The sequence below is a fragment of the Tiliqua scincoides genome, chromosome 2 (assembly GCF_035046505.1).
Source record: "Tiliqua scincoides isolate rTilSci1 chromosome 2, rTilSci1.hap2, whole genome shotgun sequence".
NCBI classification, from domain to species: Eukaryota; Metazoa; Chordata; class Lepidosauria; order Squamata; family Scincidae; genus Tiliqua; species Tiliqua scincoides.
In genome coordinates this window covers 131,929,811-131,948,719 of record NC_089822.1, presented here as the reverse complement: position 1 = coordinate 131,948,719, position 18,909 = coordinate 131,929,811, and the positions used below count along the sequence as shown (strand labels likewise).

General features: G+C 43.1%; 1 protein-coding gene and 1 pseudogene across 1 annotated transcript; one reads left to right on the top strand and one right to left on the bottom strand.

Moving 5' to 3' along the window:
• The first annotated feature begins 3,270 nt into the window (after nucleotides 1–3,270).
• On the top strand, nucleotides 3,271–17,813 carry LOC136638577 (keratin, type II cytoskeletal 5-like). Its single transcript, XM_066612617.1, has 7 exons — nucleotides 3,271–3,849; nucleotides 6,610–6,824; nucleotides 9,008–9,068; nucleotides 9,487–9,582; nucleotides 11,727–11,891; nucleotides 13,898–14,023; nucleotides 17,589–17,813. The coding sequence occupies exons 1-7, from the start codon at nucleotides 3,271–3,273 to the stop codon at nucleotides 17,811–17,813; spliced, it is 1,467 nt and encodes a 488-aa protein (XP_066468714.1).
• Nucleotides 17,351–17,469, bottom strand: LOC136643155 (5S ribosomal RNA; annotated as a pseudogene).
• Nucleotides 17,814–18,909: the final 1,096 nt, after the last annotated feature.

The following is an 18,909-nucleotide window of genomic DNA, read 5'->3' as shown; positions in this document are numbered from 1 at the left end:
TGCAACTTTTCATTGATGTAAACAGAAACAGCCACAGGTCCTCACGACCGCAGTGCATGTGGATTTCACAGTACATCCAGGGTCTTAGATTGGGTCATATGTTTGTGAACTACTATGCAGCTGAGCTCTGTAGAAATTTATACAGCAGTTGCATTGTGGCTGCACTGGCACTGGAAAGTTGGATAGGATTGGGTCCTTAGTTTGGGAAGCTGCTCTGTTTAATAATCCTCTGAACTATTTAGCCCAGTACTCTCTATTCTGATGGGCGGAAGCTCTCTCAGCTCTCCTGCCATTAACTCGAGATGCCAGGAATTGAACCTGGGACCTTGGTAAGTGCAATCATGTTCCCTAACACTGAGCAATGGTCCTTCCAAGAGGTCCCAAAGTGCAGTAAGGATGTCTCAGTCAAATGTTCAGCGCATGCAGGCATCAACATGGTCAAATTTGCACTTTGCTATTGATACTCTTTTTTTTTTTCTCCTCAACTTTTGTGTTCGCCTCTCCCAAAGGCCCAAGGAATGCTTTGTGGAGCTCATCCAAGAACTCCTGCATCTCCCAGATTGCAGCACCCCCTTGCTACAAGACAGACTTGCCCATGCAGCTGAAACATCGTTCTAAGCAATATCTACTAATACCCAATTACAGATACTATTCTCCAGTGAGCCTCAGGTGTGAATGACTCATGATGCTGGCAGCACCTGGCGACAGGAATGCCTGGAAACCAAACAAATTGTGCAAACACCAGATTTTTTTCCGGTTGCTGTGAGGAAAGAAATTGGCTCCCGATTCAGGTTCTATCAAGTCTCAATAAACTGAGAGGGGAAAAATCCACCCTAATCTTGGAAAGCAATCACTTTTCAACAGTGGGACAATGCCGATGCCCTTCAGCCATTCAGCATGGATACCATCTCTGGGCTTGTATCACACAGGCCTGACTCTGTCAACTCCCACTCCCCTGGTGTGGTTCTGGCAACCCTAGTCACACTGTGCGTGACTCAAAACAGCTGCTCGGTACATTGCTACAATAAAAGCAAGGATGTTCGCTCCAGAGAAACATGCTGATGTTGGAAGCCAGCTATGCCCCACTTGTCCATTTGGGTAGCACAGAGTAGCTGACATGCTGCTCCAAGGTGGGTTGAATGGCTTCACCTCATTTCACTTGAACAAAAGAAGAGCGTCTCATGCCCTTCATTCATTTTTATGGTCGCTATGAACTGCAATGTAACTCAGAACAATTTTTTTTTTAAATGAGCTGATGTCAGGATCCAGCTCTTGAACTGGCCAATTTCTTGTACACCCCAAGACAACACATTTTCAAGGGATCGCCTTTCTTGAAAGCACTATGCATTATCCCTTGAAGGTGTGTCTGTGTTAGAGAGCCCAGATCAAACGCACTCTGAGAAAGAAGGCACATGGAATGGTTTCTCACAGTCAACAGCTTGCACTCAGTGACACCTACATGGCCATTTGTCAACCGTTTGCTCTGGAGTCATACTACTAAAAATGCTGAGACATGTGGAGCTTAAGAGTTCTAGGTGTACCTTTTTAGATCTTTCTTTAACATGTTCATTTTGGAGAAGATTCCCATCTTATTTCAAATGCTTGGATTTTTAAAATGTCACCTTTCTTCTCTAAAACATGGTACCAGTTTTTTTCTTTAAAAAAAAAATCAAAAATACAAAAAAATCATAATATGATCACAACACACCTTGGAAAGGTCTTCATGCCAATGGATCTAATTTTGCTTTTAATTCTTCCTTGGAACAGTGAAGAACTGACATTTTCACAAGGGTAAAGAATTAATGTGCAATAACAGAACCCATCGATACTAGTCTTTCTCCTGCTGTTTGCATTTGGAGTGGTATTGTGCTGTACAGAATAAAAATTCAGCAAGGTGGATTTAGGTGTCAACAATCCAACCATGGCTGAGTGGTCTGCAAGAGTTGTCCCCTTCCACTCCACCTCCAACATGTTGTGTTCCTCCGAAAAAAGTAATTTTAGGATTAACTTGACTCTTGGGAGATCTCATCTTTGGAAGATCTTTCAGAATACCAGTTATGAGCCCAATATCTATGGTCATCTTCTAAAAGGATTTTAAATAGGTCCTTCTGCAAGCAGAATTAGAAGCATGCAAGCAATGATTGTTGTGTAGAAATAGTCAAACAGTTGGGGGTTTTAATGGAGATGCAATCTTGTGGACAAAGGAAAACTAAATTCAAATCCAAGCTTAGCCAAGACATTCATCAAGAAACCTCTTTTTGTAGCTCAGGGGTGGAGCACATGCCTGGCATGCAGATTAGCCTTGATTCAGTCTTTGGGATCTCAGGTAGCTGAGTTAAGAAAGATCAAAGAGAGAAGCCACAGTCACAGCAAGCAACAGTGGGCTAGAAAGACCAAAGGTCTGGCTCATTGTAAGATAGGTTCACATGTGCCATCTCCCAGACATGGTTGCTGTCAATTATAAAGGAACAATAAGCACTGTATACAGCACATGGTAGTTTATGGTCATTCATACAAAAGAGATGGCATTGTGGAATAAGAGAGATCCTCCAGATGCATCACAAAGAGTCCAGTTTTGCAGGGCCCTAGTTCTTGGGGGTGCAGTTGTAGTGCACTTGCTTATATGTAGGAGGTCCCAGATGCCATCCCTGGCATATCCTGTCTGAGGGGTAGGAAAGCCTCTCATTTAAAATCCTGGAGAACAGCTGTCAGTCATTGTAGACAACGCAGAGCTGGATGGATGGACAACTTTATAAGTTCATAAACGTTACTCCCCTTGCCAATGCCACTGAAGCCCATGGAAGAGTCTTGATGGAGCAATGAAAGTCACGGGGAGATTACATTTGGGGGATCAGTTCTTATAATATGCTCATCTTCTGCCCTGTGCACAGTCAAAACTTTGAAATATGCAAAACTGTGGTTATCATCTCATTTCCCTTTCCTTTCTTTAACCAGACACCCTCCTTTAAAAAATGAGAAAACTTCTGTTGCTTCATTGCTTTCCTATCCTACAGCATTTTTTTCCCCTCTTCCCAACTCCGCCCTGTTGAGTAGGTGTGTTTAATGAGACAAGTTGCTGCAAGGCACATCAAATCCAGTAGATCGGATTGCCTTGAATCTTGTGCCAAGTTTTTCCCAAGCAGATAAAAGGGGAGGTTTCCCGCTCATCTATATCAGAGGGGTTCTGCCTCCTTCACTCTCCGCTCTTTCTCTGCAGCTCCGCTTGTAAGCAAAACTCATCCTCACATTTTCTCTCTGAACAAAACCAGAATGAGTCGCCTATCCTACAAAGTGTCCTCCGGAGGGGTGAACAGGGGCTTCTCCTCTGGCTCTGCGATCGTTGGTGGTGGTGGTGGTGGTGGGAGATCCAGTTTCAGCTCCTATTCCGTTTCTCGGGTTGGAGGAGGAAGAGCTGGTGGTGGCGGCTTTGGAGTCGGTGGTGGATTTGGCAGCCGAAGCCTTTACAACATGGGTGGAAGCAGACGGATTTCCTATGGTGTCAACACTGGAGGTTTCCGATCCGGTTTCGGTGGTGGTGGATATGGCGTTGGTGGGGGAGCTGGCTTTGGTTATGGCGGTGGCATGGGCTCAGGTGGTGGCTTGGTTTATGGTGGGCCTGGGATGGGAGGACCCGGTGCTGGCTTTATGGTAGGTGGTCCAGGTTTTGGTGGAAGAGGTGGCCCAGGGTTTCCAGTTTGCCCACCTGGTGGCATCCAAGAGGTGACAATCAACCAGCACCTCCTGCAACCCCTCAACTTGGAGATTGACCCAGAGATCCAAAGAGTGCGCACACAGGAGAGGGAACAGATCAAGACACTCAACAACAAATTTGCCTCCTTCATTGACAAGGTAAGTGCATAGATTAACACCTTCTTGATAATAATTACCTTTAAGCCCCTAAATCTGAGACGCGTCATTACCAAATCGGTTCACCAACACAATGGTTCTTTGATGTTATGTGTAGAAAGCTATGATCTGACCTCTTCTCCAAGGCTTGATAATCAGACAAATTATAACTAGACATTAGGCAAGAATGGGCACCTGTTCCTATGCTGCTTTTCAAAGGAGATCATGTACATTCAATTGTTTCATCATTTAAGGTAGGAATGGACATGTGATGTACTAGCATAATGTCTGTGAAGAGGCCAGTTGGGCCCTGAACCACTGTTTGGAAAATAGCCACCCCTCTAATTTTATTTGTTGGTCTGAAGTATTTGATTGCACAAATCACCATCTCAACACCAACATGATGCTGTTGTTCGGATGATAGACCAGGATTTGATAGACCTGGCTTCAAATCCTTACTCAGCTTTGTAACTTACTGGATGACCTTGTCACTAAGAGCCAAACTACCTTGCAAGGATAAAATGGCAAGGGGGAGAACCACATACAACCCCTGGAAGTCCTTGGATGAAGGGTGGGATAAAAATGCAACTCACAGCGAAAGACAGAAGTGTAGATCAGACTGATTTATCTTTTAGGTGTGACAGCAGTTTGGAAAAAGCAACTAATTAAGCTTTGTATTCTTGACTGTTATCCCACAGCCATTTCTGCTCCCCCAAAGATGCTCTTTTGAAATAGCAAATTCACTGATGTCAGCTAGGAATATTCCTCAATATTTAAGTCTCAAGCCTTTAAAACTAATGGCACAGATTTAATTTGTTGCGTGGTTTATTAACTGCAACTCAAATAATGGAAGTATAACCCTGGAAGCTTGTGATTGCTCCTGAAGTATCTTTGAAACGGAAGTAAGAAGAAAATATTGTTAGAAAATTGTTAGAAAATATTGTTAGAAAATAAATTGACTGGTAAAAGCTATCAGAGCAGAGAATGGGAACTGCAAGCAAACCATTTACCACCCATAAAGCATTTTTGGGATGTGCATGCAAGCACAAGAAGGTGTTGTTAAAATTTTGCAGGATGTCCCAGATCTCTTTGCAAAGTACTAAAGCGCCAGCGTAAGGCTGTGGCTACAACGTGTGCGGTGCTAAACTTTTTGGAGGATGAAACGTTAGACCTAAAATTAAATCTCACAAAAAGGCTTATGTCAAAATCCATACCAGTCAACATGAATCCACAACACATCTGTGTTCATGTTACTAGAAGCAATACCTCCCTTTCCACTTTTTTTTGCTGAAGAATGTCATGTCTCTACCACTTAGGAACTACTAGTTTGTTAGCCCCTACTTGAATTTTGTTTCTTGTTTTGGTGGAACTGGTCATGACGCATCTCAAAACTATCATTTTCCTTCTCCAGTTTTCTCTATTCTTTCCCTGCCCTTGATTTTCTCTCACTTTTCTTCTTCCTTTTATCTCTCCCTCTTTTTCAACCCATTAGTCTCTCTTTCACTCACTACTGTGTATAGAGCACCATCAGTGTACATGGCACCGTACTAACCAAACCAAGGTCTCTGCTCCAAGAAGCTTACAAACTAAGTTTAGGCAGTGGGGAGAAAGACATCAGGGAGAGAAGAGGAGAGGGTAGCAGGCATGTAAGAAGACGTTGCTTCAGTTCAGGATATGGACTAAGGAGTTGTAGCTAGTGGGGTCATCAAAGACCTCTGGGTTTGGATAACCTATACATTTTAGGAGTTCTAAATTCCTACCTCTGCCCCAAAAGGAGGTGCAAACTTCCCAAACTCAGCTAAATCAGAACTTGAAGAATCTAGTCCTACCTTATTAGACCTTCCCAACAGCATTTCTCCCTACACACCCTTTGCTTATCCCCAAAGCAGTAAGGAGCTCATTTCTCCTCCTTCCTACTGGTAGAAATAGCTCCAAGTTTAAACTGAGCAGCATGAGGCTTTTCTCTCTCTTTCTTCCAATCAGAGAAAACAAAGAAAGGTGAATGGGCTTGTGGGAGCTGCAGTCTTTTGCAAGAGCTACTTCCATTGCAGTTCCCTCATAAAAACTACAATCCCATGAGCCCCTTCACCTTCCTGTTGGGAAACCCCATGCCGCCCAGTTCAAACTTGCAGCTGCTTCTGTCAATGAGGAGGCAAGAAAGAGTTTTCCCACTGCTGCCAGGGTAATCAAAGGGTGGCTTGAGGAGGGTGCAAGTCTGATGGGAAAGGTGCTTGAGGAATGGCAGAGCTGGCGTGTGCCAAACCTTGAAATGATTCAGTAAATGATCTGACTTTTTCAGTGTTTGGTGAAAAAAACTGAATAATTTTTGAACCATTTACAGCAGTAATATTCATCTTTTTCCACAGCACAATGACAAGGTGCTAAAATTGTCAAGGTACACTATTAGTTCTTTTACAATTGACAAGGTACACTGCTGCTAGTAGGGGGCTCCTATCCCCCACTGGCCCTACTAACAAATGACTATCCCCCAAATTCCCGGGGCACACCTGTGGACCATATATGGTTCACCAATGTGCCGCAGCACACTGGTTGAAAATAGCTGATTTACAGCAAACCTCAATCAGGTCACTTATCTCCAGTTATGGCAAAGCTCTGATGAGAGATGATGAAAAAATGGTGCTTGTATGACTCTCTCACAAACACCCCCACACAGGCATACATACTGTACAGGGAACACTTCTTCCTTTCTATATTGTATATGGTTTCTCCAGTATTTCCATCTCCCATCATTGCTTCTTGCAGGTCCGATTCCTGGAACAGCAGAATAAAGTCCTTGAAACCAAATGGGCCCTGTTACAAGAGCAGAAAACAACAATTCGACAGAACAACATTGAACCCCTTTTCGATGCATATATTAATAATCTCAGAAGGAAGCTAGATGGGATCCTGAATGAGCGGGGAAGGTTGGACTCCGAATTGAGAAACATGCAAGACCTGGTGGACGACTTTAAGAACAAGTAAGAATCTGCCCGTTCCAACTCGCGTGAATCAATTCAGCCTAGCATATTGAAATATTTCTTGTGCAGCCTCATCCTATGCTTGTTTACTCTGAAGTTAGTCCCATTAAACTTAAGATGGCTTACTCCCAAGTAACTGAATAGGATCAATTCCTTGGGTGTAGTGCAAATGTAAATGCATCTGTTGGCTGGATTCTGTTCATTTGTAAAGGAGCATCCAGAAAGTAAAGTTAGAATATTTTTATTTGTTGAGGGAAATAGCGGAAGACACACTTCCACTGTGTCTGTTTGAACTAGCATGACATGGAGCCATAGGGCAAGTGGTGTCTTGTTTTCTTTTCTGCAGTATCCGAGACTTAAATTTTAATCTGCTTTGTACAATCTAAACGAAAAAGTTAGAACAATCTTACTGTATCATTGATGTGTTTATTCAGGTTGATTGAAAAGCACACAGGTCCATAAACCCTCTCTGAATGCTTCCTTGGGCTTAACCAAACAAATGTCATTGTTAAGCATATAAAGACTTAGGGCCCAATCCTATCCAACTTTCCAATGCCGGTGTAGCCTCAGTGCAGCCCCAGGGTAAGGGAGCAAACATTCCCTTACCTGGAGGAGGCCTCTGTGACAGCCCCCCTACTGTAGGATGCAGCGCATGCCCTGTTGGCATGGCTGCACCAGCACTGGAAAATTGGATAGGATTTGGCCCTTAGTTGGCTAAAGATCAGCAGAAGTCATGTCTAGTGAAGTGCAGACATCTCTTAAATATTAAGCAGAGAATAGGTAGAGTAATATCATAAATAATTTTCAAAACATCTGCCCTGCCTTTCCTGCTCAGTATAGTCTACAAAAAGGGGGAAATAATAGATTCTTATCTTGGATCTTGTTAATCAAATTGCAACACTATAAATTCATGTGTGTTCTTTTGGTTCCACTTCCTGCTACCATCTCTTCTGTTACAATCTTATTCACATTTCAAAATCCGTTTGCTGGAAGGTAACTTAGTAGAAGGTCTGGCACCAAAGTATTTAGAACAAAGCTTCCCAATGCAAATTCTTCCAGATCTTCTCCAGCGGATGCCAGCCCCACCTTGCCTGTTGCATGGGTTGATTCTGGCCCTGAGTTATGAAGCTTCATAAAAGGAGGATGCATCTAATGTAACAAGATCCTTTTTGCCACGTTTACTTTAAGGATAATAGGTTAACTGAATCAAACTGCAATTCAGTCCACACTTACCTGAGGGTAAGTCCCATGGACTATAATGGGACTTGCTTCTGTTTAGGATTGGACTCCCAGATTAGCAGTGAGCATTACCTATAATCAACTGTGCATCCATAGTACACCTCACAGTAAGAACATGTGCTCCTCCCATCAGATAAGTGCTTGTGGATAAGGAAATCAGCTCACACACTCGGGAACTGGATAAGTTGAGAGACAACTGAGTTCAAAACTACACTATCAGTTTTATATAAATTTTAACAACAATAACCCCCCCCCCCCCAATACTGGGTATTGAGAATTCTCTTACAGACTCCAATCCCTCCTTATAGAACCACATTTTCCAAGAACCCTTTGAAGAAGAAATTATTGGTAAACCAGTTTAAGTGTGTGGCATAGACATGCTTTAAAAATGCCTTTGTGGTTAAAGCACTGCAGAATGAATGACCCGTATTTATATTTGACTTGATAAATCAAGTCTGCACGATGTTTTGCAAAAAAAGAAAAAGAGTTAAATGTGCACTTTAGCAGCTAAAGAATGAGAGAAGAGTCTGAGAACACACTGGCACATAATGAAATGCTCATGGCATGCAGACATTTCTCCCACATTGCCTGCAATAGAGTTGAATATCCAACATATGAACAAGACTATCATATGATAATTGTAGGTGCTCATGAAAACCATGGTTCTGTAAATTCATTGCCACACAATGGAAGTTCCAATAAGGTTCTATGCAGCATTTTGTGGATACGCAACGGCTGCTAAGCGGAAAGACCAGTGGGGATGGAGTCTTTCAAAGACATCAATGGAAAGTCAGCAGGCAATTATCCAGAAGTCTAGGAGAGTGCCCCTGACATGTGGCCTGAAAACCTTCAGGATTGATTGATTTTGCCTTCTTTCCATTCCTTATCTGGGCTGTCCTATTGACAAGTGTTGACGCCACAGTTTCTCTCCATTTTCTCAACAGATATGAAGATGAAATTAATAAGCGCACTGCTGCCGAGAATGAATTTGTGGTGCTCAAGAAGGTGAGGATTTCTTTTGTGGGCATAATAAGCAGTTGCTCTGTGCTGAGTCAAAGCAATGGTCTCTTCTTCTTAGCCCAGAACTGACTAACTCTAACAGATACTCTCCAGGATCACTGACATTCCTTGCTTTCCAAAATCCTTCAACTGCAGGTGCTTGTGGCTGAAACGATGACTTTCTACATTAAATATAATATGTTTGTATTTAAGCTGTGGCCCTCAAGAATAATTCAGTACATAATGCCCATGCAATCCAATCAAATGCAGTGAGAAATGAGGGTCGACCAATGCTTGCAATATTTGGATTCTTCATTAGATTAAAAAAGACTATATTTACTGCATTTGTTTTCAATAGGTCTGTTCTCACTAAGTTTTATTTTTCCCCCAAACATGACTGCTTTTCCCCATTTTTTTTCTGCAGGATGTTGATGGTTCCTACATGAACAAGGTTGAACTTTCTAGCAAAGCAGATTCACTGCATGACGAAATTGATTTCCTGAAAGTTCTATTTGAGACGGTAAGCCTCTTTCCTACCAAGGGAACCTTAAAACCCTTTCTCTATAGCTGAAATAAACTCTTGCCTTATGTTTCTCTCCTGACTGACAGCTTAAGGTATGCTTTGCTGCTCTGTGGAGATGCAAAGGACTGAACACACAGCCAATCCTTTGCATATGCTATTGATTTATTTTCCTGTGTAAGCCACTTTGAACTACTTTCTGTTGAAAAGCGGTATATAAGTATTCATCATCATCATAATTTTATCTACCACTAAGCTGAAACCTAACCTGAGAAGAACATTTCTGAAGGCACTGAGCCCAGGACTTCCATAGTGCAGCAGAAGCCAGGCACTTAAAATGAAGTTCCAACCTCAAAGCCAATTATAGCATCTGCATTTGTCTTTGGTTAGGCTAGAACTATATTGGAAAGGGAGAGTATCAGAAATGTTCTCTTTGGAAATCCACAACAGGCATTTTTTTAAAAAGTGGATACTAATATTTCTGAGTAGACATGCATAGGATTGTGCTGTAAGTTCACCTTCCACCAGCTTTCCAAAATAATGTTTAAATATATTTAGAATATGGGATCACATTGAAATGAATGGCCTTAAAATTTGTACCTTGAAGCTGCCCTCCAAGTTTCAAAAGAACAGATTTTCAAATCACTGTAGTCTGAAGTACAGTATTATATGATAGTATATTACTCTGTAGACTTTCCTCTGTGGAAAATTTCAGATCATGTTTTCCTACAGTGCTACATCTTCCCCCCACTTACCTCTGTGAATATGTTTGAAGAGATTAATAGATTTTAAGGCAAGCAGAGACCTACCAACTTACATCACTCATCACAGGTTGCGCAACATATGCACAATTTCCTCCAGCTATACTGGATGGAGATAGATAAAACTGTATTTGAATAAAGCTACAGTCTCCTCTTTTGAGAAAGTGTCTAGTCTGGACTTGATTGCAAGCAATGGAAAATCCACCCCATTCCTGGCAGCCTGTGCCAGTCATATTAATCACTTTTATTGAGAAACATATGTAACAGTTTGAATCTTTCCCATCTAACTTGAGTTTAGCTTCCAGCCCAGTTATTGACTGCAATCAACATCATCATCATCATCATCATCTAATAAAGGAAGATCCATATCACAATTTAGTAGTGGAGCTACAAAACCACAATACCCTGCATACCCCTTAGCAAGGAATACTGGCTTATCATCAGCTTTGTTCCTTATATATCAGTGTACCTGAGCTGGGAATGAGGCTGCACATTTCAAGCATGCATGATTTCATGTTTCAAAAAGTTGTATTAATTGTGCAATTCACATTATTTTATTGGTGCCCAGCATGGAAATGTTGAAGATGTCAACCCTCAAAGGGAAAAAAAAAACCCTCCACAGTTTCAAACTCTTTGGTGTGGCCTTTGGCACTGATCAGATTGGTTGCTTGCTGGTTGCTTGTTCATAAAAGCAAAGAGTCTTTTTTTCCTTTTCATATTAGAATGTAAATAGAACTGTTGCATCCCCGTTATCACACAGATGCCTGACACTAAAACTGAAAGCAGGTTGGCCCTGATTCTACTCTAGTCACAAGAACCAAATAGCTACACTAAAGAGCTGGTGCTGCTACATGGGGCTGCGCGTAAGACAGCTGGTTCATTGGTGCCTGAAGGGCAACACAATGATGAGGGAGATGCAGGTGTATGTCTTTATAGGCTACACCTGTGGTGAGCTTCTCCCACATGTGGTTCTCTTTGCTGAATCCTGGCAATTGTCTTGACAATAATGCATGTAACTAATTGAACAATAAGCTCCATACATTTTGCTTTTGAAACTCAGCACTGAGGGATTTGGGGGGGGGGGGAGAAAGAAATGTAAAACTGTATTGATGCCATATAAAACAAGAACGTTATGTAGGAACATATCAAATACTTCTACATCATATTGCCTCAAATCCTTGCATCCATAATGGGGAGTGCTGAAGAAAAAAATTGATTTAGAACACAGGTGTGAATATTTGCAAGCAAATTCAGGTTAGGAGAATTTTCTTGAAAGGTTCACCTCTCCCCAAAAAGACATTTTCATCTTTCCCCCTTCAAAACTGCTGTGTTTTCTTAGCTTGTCCCATATATGTTGTGACCCAGGTTTTGTTTTCCTTGCAGGAACTCATGCAGGTGCAACAACAGGTGTCTGATACTTCCGTTGTGCTGTCTATGGACAACAACAGAAGCCTGGACCTCGACAGCATTATCGCTGAGGTCAAAGCACAGTATGAAGACATCGCCAACAGGAGCCGAACGGAGGCTGAATCATGGTATCAAACTAAGGTGAGTTGCCGATATAATAAACCATTTAGCGGCCTAGAGTTACCTCTGAGTTTCACATAAAATGAAGCTTGGGCAAGTTCCCCTTAGGTGAAACCATTGTAGAATTTTCTCTGAGTTGCCACCAAATTCAGCTAGAACAAATTTGCATGGAAAGATTGCCCTCAGACAAAACGTCTGTAGCCTAAGCAGTGGAATGAGGTGGTGTAGTCCTGATGTGACACAGTAGGCTATATCACCTCAGACTATGTTCAAATGCAGGAGAAGAAAGGAATCACATTTTGAATGCTTCCCCCCCTTTTTTTTTTAAAATCTCCTTGCAATTTAAAAATGTGGACAGTAGTGAGTAGGTTGGGCTATAATCTTTTCTCTTTGATGGGCTTTTTGGGTCCATCAAAGCGTTTTGGGTCTTTCGGTGAGGGGAAGCATTCCAGATGGCACCCTCCACCTGCAACCCAAAATGTCACTATCATGTCTACTACCTCAGGGTTTTCACACATCATTCTACTGCCACAGGTCTAGACCAGGTATATAGGAAATGCTCCAAGTTGCTTGCTGCTGAATTTCTCTTACAGTGAAATCTGAGGTAAATCTGGAAAGGGAACCCAGTTTTAGTGTGTGTGTGTGTGTGTATTTCTGTTCACAACACCTGTGGGAATTGTGAGCAGGTAATATCTTTCTCCAATGGCTCAGAGACGAATGCAAACACTGCCTCTTTGTTCTCTTGAAGTGTGGCAAGCTTAGCTGGAAAACAGTAGTTTGATATATCGGTGATACCACATGAGGAAAGCTGCTGGGAACCTGAGCTGATCTTGGCTGTGTAGGCAGAGGTGTGGTGGTAGTAAAATTCCTTTTGCAAGGCTGTTAAGGAAAGAAGGGATTTCAGAGGAACTGGATAAAGGGTGGCTTGGCAAATAAAATGTAGTAACTGCTTGGCAACTACCTTCTTCTGCTCTGGAGCAGAGCCAAAGCCAACCCTACTATTAAGTGGAATGAGGCAGCTGCCTCAGGCAGCAGATTTGGGGTGTCAATAAAGAGCAGCAAATTATAAATTATTCAATTTATTGCAGCATGTTTGGGGGGGGAGGGAGAAATGACACTTGAGCATGGGACCAGCCCAAGACTTTCTGGCACCTGAGGCAATGTGCCAAATGCTGCACTCTCACTTGGTGACTCGCCAGTCTCTGCCCCTTCCAGCCTCTAAATTGGAAAATGAAGAAGGGATGAAGAAGAAGAGGAAGCATGAAGGAAACGCTTTAGCCCACCACTCTCCTTTCCTCCACATTCCCTATTCTGCCCCTTTGCCCTGCTCCTTTTCCAGTACAGGGGGCAGGAGGAGCAGTGGAGGTGAATGAGCAGAGAGAGATTAGGCACTCCCCACCAATTTGCTGCCTGAGGTGACTGCCTCAGTTGGCCTCTTGGATGGGCCAGCCTGACTTAAGCACAACAAAGGATGGACTTATGCGGCTGAAAGGATTGGGATATGCCGATGGGAGTAGGCTTGATTGTCAGTGGCTGGAATCACCAGGGTCTGGCAGCAAGCTTAGCTCTGCTTCATTGGTGTCCCTGAGTTCATGCTTTTACTTTCTCTCATATAAGGGAATAGCTGCCCTTCATTCCTATTAGATATAGTGCTTGGGGGTGCTGTCACAGTGTGGGAAGACTAGCCTTTTACTCCTGACACTGGGTGGCCTAGCCCCTGCTGACAGGGATCCCACAATGGGAGCTATGTGTGTGTCTGTGCTCAAGGTAGAGATCCAGTGAACTTACAAGAAGTCTTTGCAATAATATCGCCCCCATCCCCTGTACATTCACACCATGTCATGATGGCGAGCAATTTCCTAACATGAAATACCACATGTGTCTCTTCTCCACCCCACCCCACCCCCACACAAGCTGGTTTCTGACCCCATGCCAGCTGATATTTTCTGTCTGCATTGTGATGATAGTAATAAATTTGTAATGGTTGGGTTTCTATGCCTTTTTTTTTTCTTCTTTCTGAATATCAGTACGAAGAACTACAGGTCAGTGCCGGGCGACATGGCGATGACCTCCGTAATACAAAATCAGAAATCTCCGAGCTTAACCGGCTGATCCAGAGGCTGCGAAGCGAAATTGATGCCGTAAAGAAACAGGTACACTTGTTAAGCACCTTGCTCTTTAGTGCAAATGAGTGTGTCTGGGAATGTCTCTCTTTTTTCCACTTCTCTATCTCTGTAAATATGCTTTTCAGCTTTGTGGACACTATTTTATTTTGGTGTGTAATAACTGTTCCCCTGTTGCTCACTTGTTGTGGATGAACCCTGATAGCTTTCCTCAAGAAAACTCTCCCTACATAATAATAATAATAATAATAATAATAATAATAACAATAACAATAACAATAACAATAACAACAACAACAACAACAACAACAACAACAACAACAACAACAACAGGTATTTATATACCGCCTTTCTTGGTCTTTATTCAAGACTTTATTCAAGGCGGTTTACATAGGCAGGCTTTTATTTAAATCCCTTATTAAATAGGGATTTTTACAATTGAAAGAAGGTTCTTTCTTTCAAGAACCACTACATTCAAGGTGTTTCATTCCGATCTGGCTTCACATTCTGGCCTCCATCCTCCCACGCTCAGAGCAGATGGAATAGCTCGGCTTCAGCTTGTCAGCTGCTCCAAGGTCGCACGGTGCCGGTGGCCTCGAACTGGCGACCTTGTGGATGTTATCTTCAGGCAGACGGAGGCTCTACACCTCTAGACCAGACCTCCTGCATAAGAGAAGTAGTACATCAGGAAGGAGGCTAAGCCTTCTCCTTGTGTAAGCCGCTGACAGCAGAGGCACCATGGGTTGCTGGCTCTGGGCAAGGCTTTCAAAGACCTTGTCTGGTATCAACAGACTTGGTAGCCTGGTATGAACAGGCAGATAATTCAGCCAGGTGCAGAAAGGATGGCAGGTGTTAGGAGAAGCAGGTGGGAAGTTTAAAACAGAGAGGGCAGAGAGACAGGGAGGAGAGAGAAGACGGAGCAGGTTAGTCTGTTCCGTCTGTGGTCAATGTAGGTCGATCTGGGAAGCATAAGAACATCTTTTTCCTGTTGTATCAGTTTACCATCTGAAGCTTTAGAACTTATTCCCTAATCAAAACCTTCATCTTTTGCATGCCAGACATCCCATCCTGATCCCTGAGACGTGCCTTTCCCTCTCCCTTCCCAAGTCCTCCCTTAGGAAAGAACACAGGCATAGGGAGCACCCTGGGATGCTAGATTTATATAGAAAAGAAGGTTTTTTTTTCCCCATCGGGAAGCAAATAAACAGCTCCATCTCACCTCCTCCTTGACTTGGTTTTGTCCAAAGAAAGTATAACACTCAGTCCTGTTGACGGTATGTTGGCCCTACATTACTGGGAATTGGTTGTGTGATTTTGACTGGTTTGCATTGGTTTAATGCATGTTAGCAGTATATGGATATTCCTTCCCTGGTGGATTTGTGGAGTAAGTGGAGGCAGGACTAGTGGGCATGGAAGGGATGTCACGTGCATTCCCCTCTTCCATGGACCTCCTGTGGGGAGGAGAGAACTGCATTCAGCCCTGGGTTGCAAAGCAGAGAAAAATAAGCCATCCTGTTAAAAGCATTGCACTGAAATTGCATCATGGTCCTTTTTCTCTAAATCAGGCATAAAATGCTTTCTTTTTTCTTTTTTCATGGTTCCAAGCTTTGTCATCACTACCAGTTTGTAGCACTGTGCTGATATTATCAGGGATCATAAAACTCTCATTGTGCAAGTGCCAGAAGGTGCCTATGCAAAAAAGTTGAACAAGCTACAATTACTTGTTACCTTACAGGAACTTCTCAGGCATTGCAAATGAGGACAGAGAATTTCCTCCTCCACCTTTCCCTAAGTGGGAAAACCCTCCACCCAGGCATACAGTGTACCAAATGGTCCCCACCCTAAACATTTCACAGGAAGAGGGCCAGCTTCCAGGATCCTGCCTTCCCATATTATTGACATCTATAATGTTGATGCCAGGCCTTTGTAAATCCTTTTTTCCCATGGAACCTGTGGCACCTTGATGATCATACCACAGATAATGCAGTTCTCATTGCACAGCTGCCACAAGGCACCTGTGCAAAACAGCTGAACAAACCACAGTGATTTGCTTGACCAAACAAAAATCAATCCCCCCCCCCCCAAAAAAAAATAAATTCCCAGCAATGCAAATGAGATCAGGTATCTCCTTTGTCACTTTTTCCTAGGTGTTGCACAGGCAGGCAATGCATAGAATGGCCCCTACCCTAAAACGTTGTCATAAAGGACCCAGCTTTTGTGACCCAGGTGTTCAATATTATTGAAATATTAATGTTATTTAATACAGTAAACATGAATTTTAGATATTAGAAGAATGCATCTAATGTGACCAGGCCTGACTGAAGCTCAAGTGCAGAAGTGGCCTAATTCCACTCTGTTTTTTGTGGGTGCAGGCGTCATTCCATCACCATTGCTGCCATCCCCAGAGCTCCTCTCCTGTTAGCACATCTTCAGAACGGACCAGTGGGGTGGGAGGGTGAGGATCATGAGAAAAATTCTCCCTATGCCAGCCTAGTTTGAACATGTGTTGGCACAAGCGGAAGGAATGAGAGGACAATCTTCCTGATGGTGCTCCTTCCAGGGCAGAGAACTGGAAAAGGTGGATGCTAAGCATTCCACCACTTTGCTGTCTTCCAAGCCCACTATCCAGTATGAGCACTTATGGCTGAGTCACTCCTGAATGGGATATTTACATTTGCAAAATTAACTTAGTTGCACTACTTGGGGCAGATCTACTCTCAGTGTATTGTTACTGATTGCTAGTGAGGCTGCAAAACACGGGCAAACTCAGCAGTCCACAGAAATGGCACAATTGATCCACTAGGTGAAAAGCACAGTGATAACGAAACCCTGGCATGTTTGCACAGGACAGAAGAAGGCACACCTTGTCTCTTAGTGCAGATGCAAATGTTCAGCAACTCTCTGTGCCTCTGCAAATGGTACTTGTTGTTCCTAATGTCTTGATGCATGTGAGCATTTCCAGCATAGGGCTTCCATGACACTTGAGTTTTTCTGGCACTATCTATGATGAGGGGCTGAAAGGAGCATTTTCTCTTCCCCCTCTCCCCATTCCATGCAAAATCAATTTTAATGGTTTTCATGTGGAAGCCTCCACAGAAGGCATTCCCCTAACTATTCTACAGGAGTCAAAGCCAAGCATCCTGTCCCCCCCCCCACCACTAATATCATTGGCAGAATTGGAGGGAAGTATCCAGATTCTCCAAAATACTAAACTCAGTTCAACCCAAACTTAAAATACTAAGTTCTTGAACAACATTGGCTATTATTTGATGGCATAGCAGAACCTGCTCCTTTTCTGCATTCTCCTGATTTATCAATGCTAGTTGGCAACCTTCAGTCTCGAAAGACTATGGTATAAGCCTACAGCACCTGGTAGTCCCAGGCGGTCTCCCATCCAAGTACTAACCAGGCCTGACCCTGCTTAGCTTCCGAGATCAGACGAGATCGGGCATGTGCAGGGTAACATCTCTATAACCCACTAGTGTACAGGGAATTATTGCTGGTATGGAGAAGGGGAACAATCAATAGTCATTATGAGCTCAAACGCTGTTCGGACATTACAACAACAACAATAGTACTTTTTCATCATTTGTAGTGTGCCAATCTTCAATCCGCTATCGCTGAGGCTGAGGAGCGAGGAGAGATGGCTGTCAAGGATGCCAAGCACAAGCTGAACGAACTGGAGGAAGCCCTGCAGAGAGCTAAGCAAGACCTCGCTCGGCAGCTCAAGGAGTTCCAGGAGCTGATGAACGTCAAGCTAGCCCTGGATGTTGAGATCGCCACCTACAGGAAGCTGCTGGAAGGAGAAGAAATCAGGTAGGTTGGAAACAGCAAAGCTCAGTTAGAGCTGGTCAGTTTATGAGAAAGTGTATTAGCAGCCCAGGAGAAGTGAAGTTCATGATGAAGCTAGGGCTGCTCCCATGTGCCTGTGATCCCTAGTCAGGTGGGGCACATATATTTTGCATAGCAATTGCTTGCTAGCTCTTGGAGAGGATGTCTGCCTATCCAGGGAAGCTTACATCCTTGCCCAATGCATCATCTCTGTTCAAAGTACGGTTTATTGGAGAGGCCTCTTTGGGAAGGTCAATGACTAACAAAGACTTTCCTGCTCCAGGGACAATATTGATTACACCACTGCTCTTTCTCCCCCCCCCCCCCCGTTGTCTTAAGTTTTATTGTTGTAAATTTCTTGTTGCTAGAAGCTTTGGGCTCTTGAATGGAAAAAAAAAAGTGGGATGGAACTTTATCAAAAATAAAGCAAAGAGTAAATCCATCCCACTTTTTTTTTTTCCATTCAAGAGCCCAAAGCTTCCCCCCCCCCCCCGTTGTCTTAAGTTTAATATTAATAAAAAATTTCAGGGAATTAATGCTGCCAAATAAGGGAATGGGCTTGCCTTTCTCCAGCTGTAGTCATATGCATTGGACTAAATTGAATTTACAGTACTTCTAAGTAGACATACATATGATTGCCCGGTTAAAGCTTATATGCAAACATATATGGAAAATTGTGGAGAGTCCTATTTGATGATGACGACTTTTTAACATTTCTGCCTTCAAAACAGTATTAAACTTAGTATGTAAAATGTAACTTTTGTCTTTCTGTAAGTTGAGGGCATCACTTTATTTGTGACTCTATTTCATTTTTTTCCTACTACTAGACTGACAGAAGGTCCAAACGTGAACGTCTGTAAGTAGAACCTCTTTTTATGGATTAGTGATTTTTAAGGAATCTTTAAAATTGATCCTGGTTTTGAAGGCGGCACGGAGGGGCTTACGTTATTCCCAAACTCTGTTTTGCAGCTGTCCTCAGCACTACCACCAACACCGTTGGATACAGTGGTGGCGGAAGCGGCCTGGGCTTAGGAGGAGGATTTGGAGGTGGAAGCGGAGGAGGATTCTGTGGCGTCGGCTCCGGT

What these genes read in the sequence shown, in the direction of transcription:
- LOC136638577 (XM_066612617.1), top strand. Translation starts at nt 3,271, where the DNA reads ATGAGTCGCCTATCCTACAAAGTGTCCTCCGGAGGGGTGAACAGGGGC. An exon ending in TGAAAGTTCTATTTGAGACG is followed by an intron (nt 9,583 to 11,726) that starts GTAAGCCTCTTT and finishes TTTTCCTTGCAG; the next exon opens with GAACTCATGCAGGTGCAACA. An exon ending in TTGATGCCGTAAAGAAACAG is followed by an intron (nt 14,024 to 17,588) that starts GTACACTTGTTA and finishes CATCATTTGTAG; the next exon opens with TGTGCCAATCTTCAATCCGC.